The sequence below is a fragment of the Triticum urartu genome, chromosome 2A (assembly GCF_056163025.1).
Source record: "Triticum urartu cultivar PI428250 chromosome 2A, HENAU_Tu73, whole genome shotgun sequence".
NCBI classification, from domain to species: Eukaryota; Viridiplantae; Streptophyta; class Magnoliopsida; order Poales; family Poaceae; genus Triticum; species Triticum urartu.
In genome coordinates, this window is record NC_141874.1 from 506,297,635 (window position 1) to 506,323,229 (window position 25,595).

The window sequence follows — 25,595 nt, forward strand, 5'->3', positions numbered from 1 at the left end:
AAAGTCAACATACCAAGTACCCATCACAACCCTTATCTCCCGCATTACATTTTTTGCCATTTGCCTCTCGTTTTCCTCTCCCCCACTTCACCCTTGCCGTTTTATTTGCCCTCTCTTTTTCACTCGCCTTTCTTCCGCCATGTCTGAATCAAAAAGGGTTGGGGGTTCTCTCCCGAGTTTTTGTACTTTGGACAATCCTTCTATTCTTGCTAAGCTCATAAATAAGGATACTATGGAAAAACCTACCGGAGTTATCAATGAGAATATTAATAATTTTGATGAAGATGATTCCGGAATTTTTCGTTATTTACTTGATGAATCTTTGAAATATGCTTGGTATAGACTATTAAGGATCAGGGCTAGCTATGTGCCTCAATACCAAATTGAAATTTACTTAAAAAGCTTTTATATTGCCCTTCCTTCTTCTTTTAAGCATGTCTTAGATTCTATATTTGAAGAAGGCTTTCTTGAAGGGGATGCCGTAGACACTTATGAGAAGATCAAAACCATATTTGGGCACCCCATGAATGAGAAAGTTGAGTCTACATCTCTTTTGCTCTCTTACCAAAACGAATCTATCAAAGAGATGAAGGCTAGCTTAGATACAAATTTCATAATGTACTTAATCTTTCTTCTACCATCAATAGCCATGTGCTTTATCAAAATAGAAATATTAATTCCATAGATAGCAAGTTTTCTCTTTTCTTCCCTAAAACCAAAGATGACAATACCTAGATCTATCCTTGCTTTTTATGCCTAGCTAGGGGCGTTAAACGATAGCGCTTGTTGGGAGGCAACCCAATTTTATTTTTATTCCTTGATTTTTTCTCCTGTTTAGTAATAAGTAATTTATCTAGCCTCTGTTTTGGTTGTGTTTTTTGTGTTTAATTAGTGTTTGTGCCAAGTAGAACCGTTGGGAAGACTTGGGGAAAGTCTTGTTAATCTTGCTGTAAAAAACAGAAACTTTAGCGCTCAAGAGAACTGCTGCATTTTTATTTGGAAAGTGATATTTAGTTAATTATTTTTGCAGATGATTAATAGATACATTCCTCACTTCCAACAATTTATTTTAGAATTTTTGGGGTTCCAGATCTTGCGCTAGCTACAGATTACTACAGACTGTTCTGTTTTTGACAGATTCTGTTTTTCGTGTGTTGTTTGCTTATTTTGATGAATCTATGGCTAGTAAAATAGTTTATAAACCATAGAGAAGTTGGAATACAGTAGGTTTAACACCAATATAAATAAATAACAAGTTCATTACAGTACCTTGAAGTGGTCTTTTGTTTTCTTTCGCTAACGGAGCTCACGAGATTTTCTACTTTAAGTTTTGTGTTGTGAAGTTTTCAAGTTTTGGGTAAAGATTTGATGGATTATGGAACAAGGAGTGGAAAGAACCTAAGCTTGGGTATGCCCATGGAAACCCCAATATAATCTAAGGACACCTAAAAGCCAAAGCTTGGGGATGCCTCGAAAGGCATCCCCTCTTTCGTCTACTTCCATTGGTAACTTTACTTGGAGCTATATTTTTATTCACCACATGATATGTGTTTTGCTTGGAGCGTCTTGTATGATTTGATTTTTTGCTTTTTAGTTTACCACAATCATCTTTGCTGTACACACCTTTTGAGAGAGACACACATGATTCGGAAATTATTAGAATACTCTATGTGCTTCACTTATATCTTTTGAGTTATATAGTTTTGCTCTAGTACTTCACTTATATCTCTTAGAGCACGGTGGTGGATTTGTTTTATAGAAACTATTTATCTCTCATGCTTCACTTAGATTATTTTGAGAGTCTTAAATAGCATGGTAATTTGCTTAAATAATCCTAATATGCTAGGTATACAAGATTAATAATAAAATTCTCTTATGAGTGTGTTGAATACTATGAGAAGTTTGATACTTGATGATTGTTTTGAGATATGGAGATGGTGATATTAGAGTCATGCTAGTTGAGTAGTTGTGAATTTGAGAAATGCTTGTGTTAAAGTTTGTGATTCCCGTAGCATGCACATATGGTGAACCGTTATGTGATGAACTTGGAGCATGATTTATTTATTGATTGTCTTCCTTATGAGTGGCGGTCGGGGACGCGTGATGGTTTTTTTCCTACCAATCTATCCCCCTAGGAGCATGCGCGTAATACCTTGCTTTGATAGCTTGTAGATTTTTGCAATAAGTATATGAGTTCTTTATGACTAATGTTGAGTCCATGGATCATACGCACTCTCATCCTTCCACCATTGCTAGCCTCTCTAATACCGCGCACCTTTCACCGGTATCATACACCCACCATATACCTTCCTCAAAACAGCCACCATACCTACCTATCATGGCATTTCCATAGCCATTCCGAGATATATTGCCATGCAACTTTCCACCGTTCCGTTTACTATGACACGCTCCATCATTGTCATATTGATTTGCATGATCATGTAGTTGACATTGTATTTGTGGCAAAGCCACCGTTCATAATTCTTTCATACATGTCACTCTTGATTCATTGCATATCCCTGTACACCGCCGGAGGCATTCACATAGAGTCATATTTTGTTCTAAGTATCGAGTTGTAATTGTTGAGTTGTAAGTAAATAAAAGTGTGATGATCAGCATTTTTAGAGAATTGTCCCAAGTGAGGAAAGGATGATGGAGACTATGATTCCCCCACACGTCGGGATGAGACTCCAGACGAAAAATAAAAAAATAAAAAAAGGCCATAAAAAAGAGAAAAGGGCCAAATAAAAAAATGAGAGAAAAAGAGAGAAGGGACAATGCTACTATCCTTTTACCACACTTGTGCTTCAAAGTAGCACCATGATCTTCATGATAGAGAGTCTCCTATGTTATCACTTTCATATACTAGTGAGAATTTTTCATTATAGAACTTGGCTTGTATATTCCAATGATGGGCTTCCTCAAAATGCCCTAGGTCTTCGTGAGCAAGCAAGTTGGATGCACACCCACTTAGTTTCTTTTTGAGCTTTCATATACTTATAGCTCTAGTGCATCCGTTGCATGGCAATCCCTACTCACTCACATTGATATCTATTGATGGGCATCTCCATAGCCCGTTGATACGCCTAGTTGATGTGAGACTATCTTCTCCCTTTTTGTCTTCTCCACAACCACCATTCTATTCCACCTAAAGTGCTATGTCCATGGCTCACGCTCATGTATTGCGTGAAGATTGAAAAAGTTTGAGAATGTCAAAAGTATGAAACAATTACTTGGCTTGTCATCAGGGTTGTGCATGATTTAGATACTTTGTGTGGTGAAGATAGAGCATAGCCAGACTATATGATTTTGTAGGGATAACTTTCTTTAGCCATGTTATTTTGAGAAGACATAATTGCTTAGTTAGTATGCTTGAAGTATTATTATTTTTATGTCAATATTAAACTTTTGTCTTGAATCTTTCGGATCTGAATATTCATACCACAATTAAGAAGAATTACATTGAAATTATGCCAAGTAGCATTCCAAATCAAAAATTCTGTTTTTATCATTTACCTACTCAAGGACGAGCAGGAATTAAGCTTGGGGATGCTTCATACGTCTCCAACGTATCTATAATTTTTGATTGCTCCATGCTATATTATCTTCTGTTTTGGACATTATTGGGCATTATTATTCAATTTTATATTATTTTTGGGACTAACCTATTAACCGGACGCCCAGCCCAGAATTGCTTTTCCCCCCTATTTTAGAGTTTTGCAGAAAAATAATATCAAACGGAGTCCAAACGGAATGAAACCTTCGGGAACGTGATTTTTGGAACGAACAAGATCCAGGAGACTTGGACCCTACGTCAAGCAACCAACAGGGAGGCCACGAGGTAGGGGGCGCGCCTCCCCCTAGGCGCGCCCTCCACCCTCGTGGGCCCCCTGTTGCTCCACCGACGTACTCCTTCCTCCTATATATACCTACGTACCCCAAACGATCAGATACGGAGCCAAAACCCTAATTCCATTGCCTAACTTTCTATATCCACGAGATCCCATCTTGGGGCCTGTTTCGGAGCTCCGCCGGAGGGGGCATCGATCACGGAGGGCTTCTACATCAACATCATAGCCCTTCCGATGAAGTGTGAGTAGTTTACCTCAGACCTTCGGCTCCATAGTTATTAGCTAGATGGCTTCTTCTCTCTTTTTGGATCTCAATACAAAGTTCTCCCCCTCTCTTGTGGAGATATATTCGATGTAATCTTCTTTTGCGGTGTGTTTGTTGAGACCGATGAATTGTGGGTTTATGATCAAGTTTATCTATGAACAATATTTGAATCTTCTCTGAATTCTTTTATGTATGATTGGTTATCTTTGCAAGTCTCTTCGAATTATCAGTTTGGTTTGGCCTACTAGATTGATCTTTCTTGCAATGGGAGAAGTGCTTAGCTTTGGGTTCAGTCTTGCGGTGTCCTTACCCAGTGACAGTAGGGGCAACAAGGCACGTATTGTATTGTTGTCATCGAGGATAACAAGATGTTTTCTATCATATTGCATGAATTTATCCCTCTACATCATGTCATCTTGCTTAAGGCGTTACTCTGTTCTCTTGAACTTAATACTCTAGATGCATGCTGGATAGCGGTCGATGTGTGGATTAATAGTAGTAGATGCAGGCAGGAGTCGGTCTACTTGTCTCGGACATGATGCCTATATACATGATCATACCTAGATATTCTCATAACTATGCTCAATTCTGTCAATTGCTCAACAGTAATTTGTTCACCCACCGTAAAATACTTATGCTCTTGAGAGAAGCCACTAGTGAAACCTATGGCCCCCGGGTCTATCTTCCATCATATTAATCTTCCAACACTTAGTTATTTTCATTGCCTTTTATTTTACTTTGCATCTTTATCATAAAAATACCAAAAAAATTATCTTATCATATCTATCAGATCTCACTCTCGTAAGTGACAGTGTAGGGATTGACAACCCCTTATCGTGTTGGCTGCGAGGATTTATTTGTTTTGTGTAGGTGCGAGGGACTGACGCGTAGCCTCCTACTGGATTGATACATTGGTTCTCAAAAACTGAGGGAAATACTTACGCTACTTTGCTACATCACCCTTTCCTCTTCAAGGGAAAACCAATGCAGTTCTCAAGAGGTAGCAGTGTCCACGTACCCTTGTAGACCGAAAGCTGAAGCTTTTTAGTAACGCGGTTGATGTAGTCGAATGTCTTCGCGATTCAACCGATCCTAGCACCGAACGTACGGCACCTCCGTGTTCAGCACGATGACGTCCCTCGAGCTCTTGATCCAGTTGAGGATGAGGGAGAGCTCCGTCAGCATGACGGCGTGGCGGCGGTGATAACGAAGTTACCGACGCAGGGCTTCGCCTAAGCACTACGATGACATGACCGAGGTGTGTAATTGTGGAGGGGGGCACCACACACGGCTAAGAGAAGACTTGATGTGTCTTTGGGGTGCCCCCCTCCCACGTATATAAAGGAGGGGGGAAGAGGAGATTGGCCCAAGGGGCGCGCCAAGGGGGGGAGTCCTACTTGGACTCCCGGTCCAAGTAGGATTTGCCCCCCCTTTCCTATTCCAACTAGGAGAAGGAGGGAAGGAGGAAGAGGGGAGAAGGAAAGAGGGGGGCCGGCCCCCCCTCCCCTAGTCCAATTCGTTTTGGTCAAGGGGGGGGCTCATGTGGCCTTTCTCCTCTCCTCCAACAGGGCCCAATAGGCCCAATACCTCTCCCGGGGGGTTCCGGTAACCTCTCGATTCTCCGGAAAAATGCCTGAACCACTTGGAACCATTTCGATGTCCAAATGCAACCTTCCAATATATGAATCTTTACCTCTCGACCATTTCGAGACTCCTCGTTATGTCTGTGATCTCATCCGGGACTCCAAACAAACTTCGGTCATCAAATCACATAACTCATAATGCAAATCGTCATCGGAAGTTAAGCGTGCGGACCCTACGGGTTTGAGAACTATGTAGACGTGACCGAGACACATCTCCAGTCAATAACCAATAGCGGAACCTGGATGCTCATATTGGTTCCTACATATTCTACTAAGATCTTTATCGGTCAAACCGCATAACAACATACGTTGTTCCCTTTGTCATCGGTATGTTACTTGCACGAGATTCGATCATCGGTATCATCATACCTAGTTCAATGTCGTTATCAGTAAGTCTCTTTACTTGTTCTGTAATGCATCATCCCGTGACTAACTCATTAGTCACATTGCTTGCAAGGCTCATAGTGATGTGCATTACCGAGAGGGCCCAGAGATACCTCTCCGATACACGGAGTGACAAAGTCTAATCTCGATCTATGCCAACTCAACAAACACCATCATAGACACCTTTAGATCATCTTTATAATCTCCCAGTTACGTTGTGACGTTTGATAGCACACAAGGTGTTCCTCCGGTATTCGGGAGTTGCATAATCTCATAGTCAGAGGAACATGTATAAGTCATGAAGAAAGCTGTTGGAGATATGCCCTAGAGGCAATCATGTATGATGATATTTCCTATGTGTTTATGAATAAAGATAGTCCTTGGACATTATCAATGATGTGTATCAGCAAGTACGTGACTTGTCTGTGGGACTATGCATTGTATGATAACTATCCTAAAAGGTCCCTAGTCGAAAGGGCTATGTGAATGCGCAACCAACTGGACTAGCATATGACACGGTCGATGGCTTGGTCTCACTAGCCATGGAGCATTGGATGCTAACCGGATAATATGGACTAGGAAGGATTTGGTCGGATTCGACGTAGTCGGATCTGAGTTGAGACAAGGTCTGAGTCGGACAGACCCAACTATGAGACGCATCGATATGTCATTTGTGAGTCTCTAGTACAATATACGTTCTATGTCCTAAGACCTGAGCTGGCGCTTGTACCCGGGATGGTGACAGACTTGCTTTGGTCCAACCAACGCTACTCCGTGACTGGGTAGTTACAAAGGTAGGTTTCGGGCTTGTCCAGACCCATGCTGCGAGACATGGTCGAACAAGATGGGATTTGCCCCTCCGATCAGGAGAGATATACTCTGGGCCCCTTGTGTGATCCGACCAGGATAAGCATGGCCATGCGACAAGGATTATGAGATAATCTGGTTTGTGGTTGGCATCACTGGAACGAGAAAGAGGTCGGGCTAGCACAAGGATGACAAACTCTCCTTGAGCCCGACAACATATATCGTGTGGCAAAAGGAATGGAAGTATGATGTACAGGTTCGCCTAACCAGCTTCATAGTCTGCTTGGTGTTCGGCATGCCTTGCTAGGGGCCGCTACCAACCATGCAGTTCGGAGATGATTCGAACTACGACCAAGCCGGCTTGAACCTAAGGGGTCGCGCGCTTAAGGGAAGGAACCTATGAGGTCAGAAAAGGAATATCAAACGGAATCCAAACGGGATAAAACCTTCAGGAGAGTTATTTTTGGAACAAACATGATCCAGGAGACTTGGAGTGGATGTCAACAAATAAGCGAGGAGGCCACAAGGCAGGGAGGTGCGCCCAGGGGGGTAGGCGCGCCCCCACCCTCGTGGGCCCCTTGCAGCTCCACCGATGTACTTCTTCCTCCTATATATACCCATATACCCCGAAAACATCTAGGAGCACCACGAAACCCTATTTCCACCGCCGCAACCTTCTGTACCCGTGAGATCCCATTTTGGGGCCTTTCCCGGCGCTCTGCCGGAGGGGGAATCGATCACGGAGGGCTTCTACATCAACACCATAGCCTCTCCGATGATGTGTGAGTAGTTTACCACAGACCTTCGGGTCCATAGTTATTAGCTAGATGGCTTCTTCTCTCTCTTTGGATCTCAATACAAAGTTCTCCTTGATTCTCTTGGAGATCTATTCGATGTAATTCTTTTTGCGATGTGTTTGTTGAGATCCGATGAATTGTGGGTTTATGATCAAGATTATCTATGAACAATATTTGATTCTTCTCTGAAATCTTTTATGCATGATTTAAATATCTTTGCAAGTCTCTTCGAATTATCAGTTTGGTTTGGCCTACTAGATTGATCATTCTTGCAATGGGAGAAGTGCTTAGCTTTGGGTTCAATCTTGCGGTGTCCTTTCCCAGTGACAACAGGGGCAGCAAGGCACGCATTGTATTGTTGCCATCGAGGATAAAAATATGGGGTTTATATCATATTGCTTGAGTTTATCCCTCTACATCATGTCATCTTGCCTAATGCGTTACTCTGTTCTTATGAACTTAATACTCTAGATGCATGCTGGATAGCAGTCGATGTGTGGAGTAATAGTAGTAGATGCAAAATCGTTTCGGTCTACTTGTCCGGGGCGTGATGCCTATATACATGATCATGCCTAGATGTTCTCATAACTATGCGTTTTTCTATGAATTGCTCGACAACAATTTGTTCACCCACCGTAGAATTTGCTATCTTGAGAGAAGCCACTAGTGAAACCTATGGCCCCCGGGTCTATCTTCCATCATATTATTTTCCTATCAACTTGCTATTTCTATTACCGTTTAGTTTGCAATATTTATTTTCCAATCTATATCATAAAAATACCAAAACTATTTATCTTATTATCTCTATCAGATCTCACTTTCGTAAGTGGCCGTGAAGGGATTGACAACCCCTTTATCACGTTGGTTGCGAGGTTCTTGTTTGTTTGTGCAGGTACTAGGTGATTGTGTGTTACCTCCTACTAGATTGATACCTTGGTTCTCAAAAACCGAGGGAAATACTTACGCTACTGTGCTGCATCACCCTTTTCTCTTCAAGGGAAAACCAATGCATGCTCAAGAGGTAGCAAGAAGGATTTCCGGCGCCATTGCCAGGGAGGTTGCATCAAGTCAAGACATACCAAGTACCCATCACAAACTCTTATCCCTCACATTACATTATTTGCCATTTGCCTCTCATTTTCCTCTCCCCACTTCTAAAACGATTTTCGAAAACCTTTGCCTTTTCTTCGCCTTCTTCCCGCATGTATCTTTGTTTGTATTTCCATGTGCCTTCTATTTTCTTGCTAAAAATCTATTGATATGGATTCACTTAAAGTGTTCTACTTGGATCATATTCGATCCTTATGCGCTCGTGCTGAAACCCCAACTAGCCTAGTTGATGGGAAATCTTTAGATGAGCATGCTCATTTTGTGTGTCACCATTTGTTTGAAAAGGGAGAATCTTATGGGATCAAATAAACATATTGCTATGTTATGCTTGGAATCTTTGTGAAATTTATGATTTTACTTGTTGCTCTAAGAACCCTAAAAAACACCTCCCCTAACTATGTGAGTTTAGATAATGAAATCTTATCTTCTTATGCAAATGATGTTTATAGTTACTACGATATCGAACAAATTAAAGAATTTGTTGCTCTTAAGGGTGCTTATGAAGTTGCTTCTTTGATTGAAAAGTATGATATTACTCTCTACGAATCTGAAAATTTTGACATACTTAAATATTGCTATGAAAACTATGCTCATAATGTCTATGTCAAATAATTTATTGAAAGAATGACCGTTGCTTGGGGAGAAAATAATGATATGCATGAATCTATAGATAATTATGATTCCGATGATTTGATTGAAATATCCCTTGATGAAAATGATGCTTGCTATTCTTGTGGCCATGATGCCAATATTTATGAATATGAGTTTGCTATAGTTCCTTATGTTAAACATGAGATCGTTGCTATTGCACCCATACTTGATAGTTCCTTCGATGAAAAGCATGATTGCAATTATGTTATCATAAATTCTCTTAATGCCAATTGTGTTAATGATATGCAAAACCTCAAGCTTGGGGATCCTAGTTTTGCTATGACTACTATTTGTTGCAATGCTCATGATTGGGGTGATTCTTCTTATGATCTTGAAAATTTATTTAAGCCCCATGATGAATATAAGATTGATAATAATGTTTGAAATATTGAAAGTGGGTTTGGAAGAGTGTCAATTTTAGATCCCACATATTTGGAGAATGTTCAATCTTATGAAATTTTTGATAAAAGTGGGTTTGGAGAGGTCATGACTTTAGTTAATGTTAATCCCACTATTTTGGAAGAGTGTCAACTTTGCATGCATGTGGATCGTTGATGTCTACTACACAACCTTCTTCTTATAGACGTTGTTGGGCCTCCAAGTGCAGAGGTTTGTAGGACAGCAGCAAATTTCCCTCAAGTGGATGACCTAAGGTTTATCAATCCGTGGGAGGCGTAGGATGAAAATGGTCTCTCTCAAGCAACCCTGCAACCAAATAACAAAGAGTCTCTTGTGTCCCCAACACACCAAATACAATGGTAAATTGTATAGGTGCACTAGTTCGGTGAAGAGATGGTGATACAAGTGGTATATGGATGGTAGATAAAGGTTTTTGTAATCTGAAATATAAAAACAGCAAGGTAACTAATGATAAAAGTGAGCACAAACGGTATTGCAATGCATTGAAACAAGGCCTAGGGTTCATACTTTCACTAGTGCAAGTTCTCTCAACAATAATAACATAATTGGATCATATAACTATCCCTCAACATGCAACAAAGAGTCACTCCAAAGTCACTAATAGCGGAGAACAAACGAAGAGATTATGGTAGGGTACGAAACCACCTCAAAGTTATCCTTTCTGATCGATCTATTCAAGAGTCTGTAGTAAAATAGCATGAAGCTATTCTTTCCGTTCAATCTATCCTAGAGTTCATACTAGAATAACACCTTAAGACACAAATAAACAAAAACCCTAATGTCACCTAGATACTCCAATGTCACCTCAAGTATCTGTGGGTATGATTATACGATATGCATCACACAATCTCAGATTCATCTATTCAAACCAACACAAAGAACTTCAAAGAGTGCCCCAAAGATTCTATCGGAGAGTCAATACGAAAATGTGTGCCAACCCCTATGCATAGGTTCATGGGCGGAACCCGCAAGTTGATCACCAAAACATACATCAAGTGGATCACGTGATATCCCATTGTCACCACAGATAAGCACGACAAGACATACATCAAGTGTTCTCAAATCCTTAAGGACTCAATCCGATAAGATAACTTCAAAGGGAAAACTCAATCCATTACAAGAGAGTAGAGGGGGATAAGCATCATAAAATCCAACTATAATAGCAAAGCTCGCGATACATCAAGATCGTATCACCTCAAGAACACGAGAGGGAGAGAGAGAGAGAGATCAAACACATAGCTACTGGTACATACCCTCAGCCCCGAGGGAGAACTACTCCCTCCTCGTCATGGAGAGCGCCGGGATGATGAAGATGGCCACCGGAGAGGGATTTCCCCTCCGACAGGGTCCCGGAACGGGTCTAGATTGGCTTTCGGTGGCTACGAAGACTTCTGGCAACGAAACTCCCGATCTATTGTGTTCCCCGAAGGTTTTAGGGTATATGGATATATATATATATACATATATATATAGGCGAAAGAAGTTGGTCAGGGGAGCCACGAGGGGTCCACGAGGGTGGATAGCGCGCCTAGGGGGTGGGCGCACCCCCTGCCTCGTGCTCTCCTCGTTGATCCCCTGACGTGCACTCCAAGTCTCCCAATTGCTTTCTTTCCAAAGATAACTCTCCCGAAGGTTTCATTCCGTTTGATATTCCTTTTTTTTGAAACACTGAAACAAGGGAAAAAAACAGGAACTGGCACTGGGCTCTGGGTTAATAGGTTAGTCCAAAAAATAATATAAAAGTGTACAATAAAGCCCATAAACATCCAAAACAGATAATATAATAGCATGGAACAATCAAAAATTATAGATACGTTGGAAACGTATCAATCGTGTTGAAAATATTTTATGTGATAGCTATTTTGTTGAATTTTCTTATGATCCCACATGTAATTATTATGAGAGAGTAAAATATGATTGGAGAAATTTTCATGTTACTAAATTACCTCTCGTTATGTTGAGATTGCTATTGTTTCTTTCCGCTTCGTTGCATATGCTAGTTTTTGCTTGCCTTGATAATTTGATTGCTTATAAAATACCTATGCATAGGAAGTATGTTAGACTTAAGTGTGCTTGTCACATGTTCTATGATGCTCTCTTTGTATTTCAATTACTATCTTTCATGTGAGCATCATTGAAATTATCAATGCCTAGTTAGGGGCGTTAAACGATAGCGCTTGTTGAGAGGCAACCCAATTTTATTTTTGTTTCTTGCTTTTTAGTTCTGTTTAGTAATAAATAATTCATCTAGCTTATGTTTAGATGTGGTTTTATGCTTTTAATTAGTGTTTGTGCCAAGTAGAACCTTTGGGAAGATTTGGGGGAAGTTTATGTGATCTTGCTGTAAAAAACAGAAACTTTAGCGCTCACGAGATCTGCTGCCATTTTTTTACTGGAGAGTGAAATTAGGTTGATTCTTTTTTCAGATGATTAATAAACAAATTCCTCATGTCCACCAATTTGTTTCAGAATTTTTGGGGTTACAGAAATATTCGAAACCTACAGATTACTACAGACTATTCTGTTTTTCGTGTGTTGTTTGTATATTTTGATGAATCTATGGCTAGTATCGGGGGTATGAACCATAGAGAAGTTGGAATACAGTAGGTTTAACACCAATATAAATAAAGATTGGGTTAATTACAGTACCTTTAAGTGGTGGTTTGTTTTCTTATACTAACGGAGCTCATGGGATTTTCTGTTGAAGTTTTGTGTTGTGAAGTTTTCATGTTTTGGGTAAAGATTTGATGGATTTTGGAATAAAGAGTGGAAAGAGCCTAAGCTTGGGGATTCCCAAGGCACCCAAAGGTAAAATTCAAGGACAACCAAAAGCCTAAGCTTGGGATGCCCCGGAAGGCATCCCCTCTTTCGTCTTCGTCTATCGGTAACTTTACTTGAGGCTATATTTTTATTCACCACATGATATGTGTTTTGCTTGGAGCGTCTTGTATGATTTGTGTCTTTGCTTTTTAGTTTACCACAACCATCCTTGCTTTACACACCTTTTGGGAGATACACACATGAATCGAAATTTATTAGAATACTCTATGTGCTTCACTTATATCTTTTGAGCTAGAAAATTTTGCTCTAGTGCTTCACTTATATCTTTTTAGAGCACGATGGTGATTTTATTCTATAGAAATTATTGATCTCTCATGCTTCACTTATATTATTTTAAGATTCTTATAAAACAATATGGTAATTTGCTTTGGCTATAAAATTAGTCCTCATATGATAGGCATCCAAGATGGGTATAATAAAAACTATCATAAAAAGTGCATTGAATACTATGAGAAGATTGATACTTGATGATTGTTTTGAGATATAAAGATGATGATATTAGAGTCATGCTAGTTGAGTAGTTGTTAATTTGATAAATACTTGTGTTAAAGTTTGTGATTCCCGTAGCATGCACGTATGGTGAACCGTTATGTGATGAAGTCGGAGCATGATTTATTTATTGATTGTCTTCCTTATGAGTGGCGGTCGGGGATGAGCGATGGTATTTTCCTACCAATCTATACCCCTAGGAGCATGCGTGTAGTACTTTGTTTCAATAACTAATAGATTTTTGCAATAAGTATGTGAGTTCTTTATGACTAATGTTGAGTCCATGGATTATACGCACTCTCACCCTTCCACCATTGCTATCCTCTCTAGTATTGCGCGACTTTCGCCGGTATCATAAACCCACCAATTACCTTTCTCAAAACAACCACCATACTTACCTATTATGGCATTTCCATAGCCATTCCGAGATATATTGCCATGTAACTTACCACCATTCCGTTTATTATGACAATTTATATCATTGTCATATTGCTTTGCATGATCATGTAGTTGACATCGTATTTGTGGCAAAGCCACGTGCACAATTCTTTCATACATGTCACTCTTGATTTATTGCACATCCCGGTACACCGCTGGAGGCATTCACATAGAGTCATATTTTGTTCTAGCATCGAGTTGTAATTTTTGAGTTGTAAGTAAATAAAAGTGTGATGATCATTGATGACCCACAAGTATAGGGGATCTATCTTAGTCCTTTTGATAAGTAAGAGTATCGAACCCAACGAGGAGCAGAAGGAAATGATAAGCGGTTTTCAGCGAAGTATTCTCTACAAGCACTGAAATTATCGGTAACAGATAGTTTTGTGATAAGGTAATTTGTGATGAGTAACAAGTAATAAAAGTAAATAAGGTGCAGCAAGATGGCACAATCCTTTTTGTAGCAAAGGACAAGCCTGGACAAACTCTTATATGAAGGAAAGCGCTCCCGAGGACACATGGGGATTATCGTCAAGCTAGTTTTCATCACGATCATATGATTCACGTTCTGTACTTTGATAATTTGATATGTGGGTGGACCGGTGCTTGGGTGTTGTCCTTACTTGGACAAGCATCCCACTTATGATTAACCCCCGTTGCAAGCATCCGCAACTACAACAGAAGTATTAAGGTAAACCTAACCATAGCATGAAACATATGGATCCAAATCAGCCCCTTACGAAGCAACGCATAAACTAGGGTTTAAGCTTCTGTCACTCTAGCAACCCATCATCTACTTGTTACTTCCCAATGCCTCCCTCTAGGCCCAAACAATGGTGAAGTGTCATGTAGTTGACGTTCACATGACACCACAAGAGGGATGACAACATACATCTCATCAAAATATTGAACGAATACCAAATTCACATGACTACTAATAGCAAGACTTCTCCCATGTCCTCAGGAACAAATGTAACTACTCACAAAGCATATTCATGTTCATAATCAGAGGGGTATTAATATGCATAATGGATCTGAACATATGATCTTCCACCAAGTAAACCAACTAGCATCAACTACAAGGAGTAATCAACACTACTAGCAACCCACAGGTACCAATCTGAGGTTTGGATACAAAGATTGGATACAAGAGATGAACTAGGGTTTGAGATGAGATGGTGCTGGTGAAGATGTTGATGGAGATTGACCCCCTCCCGATGAGAGGATCGTTGGTGATGACGATGGTGATGATTTCCCCCTCCCGAAGGGAAGTGTCCCCGGCAGAACAGCTCTGCCGGAGCCCTAGATTGGTTCCGCCTCGTGGCGGCGGATTTTTGTCCCGAAAGCTTGCTTATATTTTTTCCTCAACAAAAGACACCATATAGCCAAAGATGGGCATCGAAGGGCCACCAGGGGGCCCACGAGGTAGGGGGCGAGCCCAAGGGGGTAGGGCGCGCCCCCACCCTCGTGGCTGGTGGGTGGCCCCCTCTGGTACTTCTTGCGCTCAGTATTTTTTATATATTCTGGAAATAACTTCCGTGAAGTTTCAGGACTTTTGGAGCTGTGCAGAATAGGTCTCTAATATTTGCTCCTTTTCCAGCCCAGAATTCCAGCTGCCGGCATTCTCCCTCTTTATGTAAATGTTGTAAAATAAGAGAGAATAGGCATAAGTATTGTGACATAATGTGTAATAACAGCCCATAATGCACTAAATATCGATATAAAAGCATGATGCAAAATGGACGTATCAATCATCATTAGTAGAGCATTGTCCCAAGTGAGGAAAGGATAATGGAGACTATGATTCCCCCACAAGTCGGGATGAGACTCCGGACAAAAAAAAGAGAAAATAAAAGAGGAAGGACATAAAAAAGAAAAAAAGAAGGCCCAAAAAAAGAGAGAAAAAGAGAGAAGGGACAATGCTACTATCCTTTTACCACACTTGTGCTTCAAAGTAGCACCATGATCTTCATGATAGAGTCTCCTATGTTGTCACTTTCATATACTAATGGGAATTTTACATTATAGAACTTGGCTTGTATATTCCAATGATGGACTTCCTCAATATGCCCTAGGTCTTCGTGAGCAAGCAAGTTGGATGCACACCCACTTAGTTTCTTTTTGAGCTTTCATACACTTATAGCTCTAGTGCATCCGTTGCATGGCAATCCCTACTCACTCACATTGATATCTATTGATGGGCATCTCCATAGCCCGTTGATACGCCTAGTTGATGTGATACCATCTTCTCTTTTTTGTCTTCTCCAGAACCATCATCCTATTCCACCTATAGTGCTATGTCCATGGCTCACGCTCATGTATTGCATGAAGATTGAAAAAGTTTGAGAACAACAAAAGTATGAAACAATTGCTTGGCTTGTCATCGGGGTTGTGCATGATTTAAATATTTTGTGTGGTGAAGATAGAGCATAGCAAGACTATATGATTTTGTAGGGATAACTTTCTTTGGCCATGTTATTTTGAGAAGACATGATTGCTTTGTTAGTATGCTTGAAGTATTATTATTTTTATGTCAATATTAAACTTTTGTCTTGAATCTTTCGGATCTGAACATTCATGCCACAATAAAGAAAATTACATTGAGAATTATGGTAGGTAGCATTCCACATCAAAAATTCTGTTTTTATCATTTACCTACTCGAGGACGAGCAGGAAATAAGCTTGGGGATGCTTGATACGTCTCCAACGTATCTATAATTTTTGATTGTCCCATGCTATTATATTATCTATTTTGGATGTTTAATGGGCTTTAATTTACCTTTTTATATATTTTTGAGACTAACCTACTAACCAAAGGCCCAGTGCAAATTGCTGTTTTTTTGCCTATTTCAGTGTTTCGCGAAAAAGTAATATCAAACGGAATCCAAATGGGATAAAACCTTCGAGAGAGTTATTTTTGGAACAAACGTGATCCAGGAGACTTGAAGTGGACGTCAAAAAAGAAGCAAGGAGGCCATGAGGCAGGGAGGTGCGCCCCCACCCTCGTGGGCCCCTCGCAGCTCCACCGACGTACTTCTTCCTCCTATATATACCCATATACCCCGAAAACATCCAGGAGCACCACGAAACCCTATTTCCACCACCGCAACCTTCTGTACCCGTGAGATCCCATCTTGGGGCCTTTTCCGGTGCTCTGTCGAAGGGGGAATCGATCATGGAGGGCTTCTACATCAACACCATAGCCTCTCCGATGATGTGTGAGTAGTTTACCACAGACCTTCGGGTCCATAGTTATTAGCTAGATGGCTTCTTCTCTCTCTTTGGATCTCAATACAAAGTTCTCCTTGATTCTCTTGAAGATCTATTTGATGTAATTCTTTTTGCGGTGTGTTTGTCGAGATCCGGTGAATTGTGGGGTTATGATCAAGATTATCTATGAACAATATTTGATTCTTCTCTGAAATCTTTTATGCATGATTTAAATATCTTTGCAAGTCTCTTCGAATTATCTGTTTGGTTTGGCCTACTAGATTGATCTTTCTTGCAATGGGAGAAGTGCTTAGCTTTGGGTTCAATCTTGCGGTGTCCTTTTCCAGTGACAGCAAGGGTAGCAAGGCACGTATTGTATTGTTGCCATCGAGGATAAAAAGATGGAGTTTATATCATATTGCTTGAGTTTATCTCTCTACATCATGTCATCTTGCCCAATGCGTTACTCTGTTCTTATGAACTCAACACTCTAGATGCATGCTGGATAGCGGTCGATGTGTGGAGTAATAGTAGTAGATGCAGAATCGACTCGGTCTACTTGTCGCGGACGTGATGCCTATATACATGATCATGCCTAGATATTCTCATAACTATGCGTTTTTCTATGAATTGCTCGACAGTAATTTGTTCACTCACCGTAGAATTTGCTATCTTGAGAGAAGCCACTAGTGAAACATATGGCCCCCGGGTCTATCTTCCATCATATTATTTTCCTATCAACTTGCTATTTCTATTACCATTTATTTTGGAATCTTTATTTTCCAATCTATATCATAAAAATACCAAAAATATTTATCTTATTATCTGTATCAGATCTCACTTTTGTAAGTGACCGTGAAGGGATTGACAACCCCTTTATCGCGTTGGTTGCGAGGTTCTTGTTTGTTTGTGCAGGTACTAGGTGACTTGTGTGTTACCTCCTACTGGATTGATACCTTGGTTCTAAAAAACTGGGGCAAATACTTACGCTACTGTGTTGCATCACGCTTTCCTCTTCAAGGGAAAACCAACGCATACTCAACAGATAACATTCTGCGTGTAGGAAAATTTTAATTTGCAGTTGACGCGCCCTACCGTAGAACCCAACAGAAAGCAATAGCAATAAAATTAAACGATCATTATGCTAAACTAACAGATGGGTTTTGTCCATCACATCATTCTCTAATTATGTGACCCCGTTCATCAAATGACAACACATGTCTATGGTTAGGAAACCTAACCATCTTTGATTAACAAGCTAGTCAAGTAGAGGCATACTAGGGACACTATGTTTTGTCTATGTATTCACACATGTATTAAGTTTCCGGTTAATACAATTCTACCATGAATAATAAACATTTATCATGATATAAGAAAATATAAATAATAACTTTATTATTGTCTTTAGGGCATATTTTCTTCAAAATATTGATAATTTGTTCCAAAATCATGGTCAAACATAGACGCATTTTACTTGCATGAAAATGGATACACCTTATATTCTAAAAACAGAGGGGGTACATTATAATTGTCATGTTCTGCACAAAAATTTTCCTACAATATATTTTTGGCATGGGGACACACGTGAAAATGCCATGGGACACATTGTTAAATTGAACAATTTTCCAATGCCATGGGACACATTAAAATAAACAAAACTGAAATGCTTATGGATGGTGAATCTTGACATCTAGGTAGATATGGTCCATGTTTTGTCGCGTGCTTTACATTTATATTGCTATAATTGCCATGTGCCCTAGTACTAAGTACTAACCACAATGTTTCTTCATTTGAGTTGTTCATAAAAACTGATGCGTCTCTCGTGCATGATGGCATGACAATTTTTCCATGAAGTTTGAAATAAACTTTATCAAATGCATAACCACAAATCAGCGAGGACTAAAACTACCAAATGAGGACTAAAGGAATTGCTAGGCAATATGAAAAAATGCTATATATTTATGAAAAAAAATCTTCATACACGCATCAAATTTTCTCACCCCAATTCAGACAAAAAATGCAATTAATTTTTCTTTACAAGCACATCAGGAGGCTACCACGACGATGTCTAGGAGCTCACTGACACAGCCATGGCGCTCGGGCTCCAGGGCTAACCGAACGAGGGAGAGAGGGAAGATGAGCAGAGAGAGAGAGAGAGAGAGAGAGAGAGAGATCAAGGACAGAGATAGGTACGGGAGGGAGACGAAGAAGGAGAGTGTGGACTTGCAAAACATGCTCGGCCTCCGCGTGCCCACCTGCCCCTGACGGCGCCACATCATCCTCTTCGTCCATGACTAGACAACCGCCGCGTCTAGCTCATCCAAAATTGAGCTTCACCGCCACTCCCGTCGCCACCGGCGCAAGCAAAGCAGCGAGAAGCCTCGCCGTTGTGACCACCACACGCACCCGCCAACGTAATCCGCCTCGTTGAAGAAATCAATAGCGGCAACACCAGTGCGCCACCCCCATGCCCAGCCCAACTCTGCCATGTCGCCCTCGGCGCAGCCCGCCAATGATATGAGCGGGGAGTGGTCTCACACTCTCATCTTGCCGCTTCCGTGTCACGAATTGGAAATTGAGGAAGGGGAAGACAACGACTGTGAAGTGATAAGGTTGGTGTAGATTCTTCAACACATTTGCGTCGATGAAGCCCACAACGAACATAAAAAAACATGTAGTTGCTACTTCACGTGCTTCGAGATCCATACTTTTCATCGTACGGTTGATGGCTACTGTAAGGGGAATGTTTTTATGTGGTGCTAACAATTTGGTAACTAGCTTTGTAGCTCTAGAATTATTTAGTCTATCTTTCTATCTATTGCTTGAATATACCAGGGAAGATCCAAAATCTAATGAGGCTACTATCAAATGTTTACTCATGAATAGGGCAAGCTTTTTATGACCTCCCTCCCAGCAAAGGTCACCAGATATAATAAAGAGCCCCTTGAACAGGAGACCAAGTTTACCTGTAATGAGAGTATCATAGCTTGTATTATGCATACCAACTAGTCAATTCTGATAAGATGACATAGAAGTATATAAAGAAAAAAAGATTAAGTATCATATCATGATACCATATCATAATAAATAATGTACTACTATTCTAGATAAGAACACTAAGATACTAACCTACACTACAAGAACCCCCATGCGTTGCAACGGGGCCACATTAATTTTAAGAGTTCAATATCAATTATGTTAATATTACATTTAATATTCTCATACATATCATGTGACATTGGTGACCTTTTTTACCATCAAATTCTCACACACACACACTCTCTCCCTCCCTCTTCCTCACTCTCTCTCCCCCTCTCCCTCACTCTCTCTCCCCCTCTCCCTCTCTCTCTCTTTCTCTCTCTCTCTAACACACACACATATCCATCTTATTAGGTACGGGACCATAATCCATTTATTTCACACGCACACGTGCTAGTGCATAACAATATGGATTATGTGTATTATATTTGCCACCACAACTGAGGGAATTAATTTCATGTAATCGGCCAGCCACAACTCCATGACAAACAATACATCTAAATTCTCAGCGTTATTTTTATGTAACATTGGCGAGAGGTAAACGACGGTGATTGTTTCCTTTATTTGGAGATTGATTACCATCCGTGGGTTAAGCTGGGTACTAAAGAAGAATCTGATTGTGATACATGAATTGATTGTTGCCTTGTACGTTTGGTTTTGGTATTTGAAGATTGATTACCATCCGTTAGTTGGGTTACCAAAGAAGAAATCAATCACCATATGTAGAAAAAGGAACTACATTGCACATGCTTACACCTCATGTACTCGTGAGAATATATAGAATTGGAGCAAACAAAATAAGTGCAGACGAGAGATAAAACATCAATGAGGATCCCTAATGTCTTGACTAATATGTTGTCCTCTAGCTTGAGAAGCACCTACAAGGAAGGGCTAACATACAGAATCACGAGCCACTCCAATTTATGACTCACACAACTTCATCTTCAACCTGTTGATTATGCGTGAACCTCAACGTACCATGTGGTACTGTTGGAGGCCATGATGACCTAGTGCACCTGTGACTCACCAACGTTTCATCATGCGCAACGCCTCCTGGAACGCCTTTGTCATCGCATGACAGAAGGTAGGAACGCGTTAAGAGAAATTGAGGCAAAACAACAAACAAGTGGCACCCCTCTTGTAAATATGTAACATCGATATCTTTTGTTAATTAAATTCAGTAGAAGCCTCTCCTATCGTTTCCTCCTAAAAAACAAAAGAATGGCACAATTGAATGGTGGTATCACACAATCCAACTCTTCACGTCAGCGAACTCCTTAATCTGCCTGGCCCTATTCTTATTCAAAAGGTTGTGCAACCAGGACCGGTTACTCCTACAATTTTGCTGTCGAGACACGACTTATGTGATGCAGTAAAGCACATGAAAGAGATGACGTCGCTGACGAGATCTTGGCGATTATATGCATGTAGAAGCGCTTCTTGCCTGCGAATCCATAGTCAGATAGAGAAATTGGAACCCATTCCCATCACCAACTGATAAAGAAAGCACGTAAGAAAATTGATATCGGGCCAACTTGGATCTTCGGTGATTGTCCCCCGGTATGGAGAATTTAGGAGGGTGGGTGCAGGGAGTGGCCTTGTGGATGATGGATGAAGGTGCGGAGGGATGTGGTCGCCGGAATGTCGAAAGCGGAGAGGGTCGGGCACGTTAGGTGGAGCCGGTGGTGCGCGACAACCGGAGGCGGCCCAATCATGGGCGGCAAACCGACGATAGCCTCGGCCCATCTCTCGACGCGGCGAAGATAGAGAGGACGGCGCTGTCGGTGCTCGAGGCCGCCGCTCGGCACCATCTACATTGAGGGGAAAGCGATAGGATGATGCGGGCCTAGGGGTTGCGGAGGAGGGTGGGGGTGTGCGATTTGAATGAATGGTTCTGCCCACTATTTTCTTGTACGTGGCGGTGGAGACGGCGGCGTCCAGCCATGCAGGCGAGGCATGGCTCGAGACGGGCACACGGCGAGGCGCAGAGGCGGTGGCGATTTTTTGCTACTGAGATGCAGGGTGTGGGATTGATCGTTCATGTTCTCTTTTCCTTTTTAATGGGAGATGGATGCGATTTTTTCACGAGGGGAGAGATACGACCACATACAGATTCCATAATAAATTAATTAGGTCCATAACGGGATTTGTTTACAATGCGTTAAGATTTACGTGTTAGTTTTCTTAATAAAGAAATGCACTGATGTAGGGATCGATTGATTCGGGTAAGGAAAGATAGATTCGTGATCTTTTATATGTTAGGAAATTACTAGTTTGCAAGGAAAGAGTGGAGAGAAAAAGAACCGTACAAATTCCATAATAAATTAATTAGGTCCATAACAGGATTTGTTTACAATGCGTTAAGATTTACGTATTAGTTTTCTTAATAAAGAAATGCACCGATGTAGGGGGCGATTGATTCAGGTAAGGAAAGATAGATTCGTGATCTTTTATATGTTAGGAAATTATTGGTTTGCAAGGAAAGAGTGAAGAGAAAAAGAACCAGTACGATGGGGTGGTGGGAGGTGGGACGAAGAAAAATCGGACAAAATTGGGAGGTGGGAGGGGGCCGAGTAAAAAACCGACGAAAAAAACCCAACAAAATTGAGAGGTGGGAGGGAGGACGAAAAAAAAGGGAAGATGGGACGAAAATAAATCCGGAACGGAAACTACCAACTGAGACATTAAGAGTAGAGATTATAAGCTAGTATCACACACTAATATCATACACATGATACTAACTTATGATCAGAATTGCTAAGTCTTAGTCGATTGAAATGTAATGAAGTCCCAGTCGATACTATATTCATGAGATCGTACACAAAGATTCATGCAAAAATTTCCTGTAAATTTCCTCTACTTTTTAATATATTGTGTCACTTATTGATACTACCACCGGCCTAACCCAAGCAACATCAATCCAAACACCCCGCAGAAAAAAAACATCAATCCAAACAGCGCGGGCGTGTCCAGAAGTCCTACACGACCGTTTGGCTCCAGTCCAGATGTCCACCACGCTCGACCAAAGGGCACCGCCCCAGCACCACGCGTCCCCCCAGAGGCTCGCGGAAGCCTCCAGAGCCGCCACGTTGAAACCCCTTGCTCCACCTACTCTACTCTCCCACCGCTTCGCTCCACCGATCCAAACCCACTTCGCAAAACCTCTGCACGAAAGAGCCCCCAAACCCAACAACGAGCGAGCGATATCCATGGAGAAGAAGGACCTGCTCGGCGTCCGGACGAAGCCGGCGGCAGGGAAGCGGCGGCGCAAGGTGGCAGCTGGCCCGGGACTCGCCAAGGCGATCGCGGAGTACCTCGCGTCCGACTCCTATATGTACGCGCCGCTGGTCTCAGAACCTCAGGAGCCGCCTCCGCCGCCGCCGCCCGCGGCTGCGCCTGCGACAAGTACTCCTGGTTGGTCACCGATCCCTCATTCCTAATCCTTCTAGCGAGCGATGTAGAATCATGTACTTGCGTGTGGTAATTTAGGACCCGTTTCAGATAAATGCCACTGTGCCCTGTTTTTACTTAGAAAATCCAAGACCGGGTACAGTTTAGCGCATAATTCCACTGCTGACCTGGTGAAATTTCAGTGTGTGTTGCATACCTGCATCCCACAGCGAACTGCTTGGGCAACTGAGAACTACTCCCTCCGTCCCATAATGTAAGACGTTTTTCAACACTACACTAGTGTCAAAAAGCATCTTACATTATGGGACTGAGGGAGTAGGTAGCAGCGCAATTTGGTATCTATACAGTAGTACATGCTGGTGCCTAATACGTGTAATCCGCGGGGAGGACGAATCTTTTGATGTGAGTAATACTAATTTTACAGTTCAGTTCTACTCTACTACTTGACCAAAATAGCAGACGGTAGAGATAAAAACTGAGAGCTGGAATTTAGAAGAGAAGATATCAGAATTGTGTACGTGGATAGCTAACAGTATAGCCCACGGGAAGATATCAGAATTCTTTCTAAAAAAGAAGATATCAGAATTATGTTGATCGTGCTGCCGGAATTCAATCTTTTGGTGATCGATATAGCAGAAGGATGGGGTTGCATTCAACTGTTTATTATACAGAGATGGTTGAAGGAACATATAGTCTTACAAAGCAAATTAATCCAGTTAGAGTTGTTACTGATCTTCCAGATTTCCTTCTTCCCGTTTAGTTGCCGTCTTAAGAAAAATGTAATGTTGTTGTTTATCACGATTCTGTGGAATCTTGAAGTCTTGAGTTTAGCGAGTCTTAAGCCATTTTCCATTCAGTCGAACATGTAGCTTGCTTTTCGATTGTCTGCTTATTAATTTATTTGGACCAAACTATTTATTGGTTGGCTGCTTCATTTCAATTCAGTTTAGTCAAGTAAGATGTTCACCTCATGATATATTGTCGTGCAGCTTCTGCAGAGAAAGGAGTAGCTCTGGTGCAGAAATACAGAGGCTCTTGGCGTGGTACATTTGCTGCCTGTTAGAAGCATTTGTGGCGATGTAGCTGTGTGGCCTTTTAGCATAAGCTTTAAAGCTTTCCCGATGTTGTTTTATTCTCCTTCGACTATGCACATATGCTTTCTCTAACAATTTACCTTTGTTCTGGAGCCACTGTCTCTGAGAAAGGCTAACAGTTAGTTAATCCAGGGGCATATGCAACTATCTGTACCTTATCTTGTGTCTTCACTGATGCAACCGGACTCTCGGTGTATCTCGTATGATGTTCTGGTTCTGCTACTTTGCTGCCTTTTCTTTGGATGTAGCTTAATTCCTTTGATTTCTATTGTTTTGTTTGTCTATCTCACCTGAAAAGTGAATAATCTTACTGCATTCTCGACCGTAGTATATATCTGTCGAACTAAAGTTGGTGCAGTCAGGATGGGCAAAGCACCGATCATTGGGTAGGGTTTACTGGGTTGTTTGGTTTGTCATATGAGCATCTACAATCGGGCCCACCACTTCCCTTCGGGCGGAGCGGACAGCTAGAATACCGGGGAATCGAAAATACTCAATCAGACCCACCAAACCTATACCAAATGTTTGGGAAACGTTTGGGGCCGGGGCGCCGGCCGAAGCTTCGGCCGGTCGCGTCCACTCGCCTAGCCACACGTAGGATGGGGGCCCACTCGCGTCCACTCGCCTAGCGACACGTAGGATGGGGGCCCACCCACATGCATCTTCTTTCTCTTTTTTTCTCTTCTTCCTATCGCTCATATCTCTCTTCTCTCTCCCTGCCGCCATGGTCAACCCGACGCCACACGCCAGAGGCCTCTTAGGGGAATCAGCCGATCTGGCCGCCCTAGACCAGATCCGCGTGGATCCACATGCATCGAAGCTTTGCCTTCTTTGCCGGACCCAGCCAGGATGGAGTTGTAACCAGCCATGACAGACTACACCCCATGGCGTAATTTGCTGGAACTGGCAGACGTTGAGGGGTACAACCATGGTGTTTTTTTTGCTACAACCGTTTGTTGGTTTTGCTCTACTATTGGCGTGCAGAACCTTGCAACTCCGGTGACCCTCGACTGGAAAGTGGTGGAGGCATTGCAGAACCTGCTGCATGCGCTCATGCTACAATCACGCGTTCATGCTATAATAGCTAATCCAAAAGCTTCAAATGAGATGAAAAAAAAGCTTCAACTAGATATATAAAAAGCTGC

The 25,595-nt window shown here is 41.5% G+C and overlaps 1 protein-coding gene across 1 annotated transcript; it reads left to right on the forward strand.

The window, feature by feature from the left end:
* The first annotated feature begins 23,048 nt into the window (after window positions 1-23,048).
* Window positions 23,049-24,672, forward strand: LOC125541727 (uncharacterized). Its single transcript, XM_048705072.2, has 2 exons — window positions 23,049-23,359; window positions 24,346-24,672. Exons 1-2 carry the CDS (start codon window positions 23,155-23,157, stop codon window positions 24,417-24,419), a joined length of 279 nt encoding a protein of 92 aa, XP_048561029.1. The 5' UTR covers window positions 23,049-23,154; the 3' UTR covers window positions 24,420-24,672.
* The last annotated feature ends 923 nt before the right edge of the window (window positions 24,673-25,595 follow it).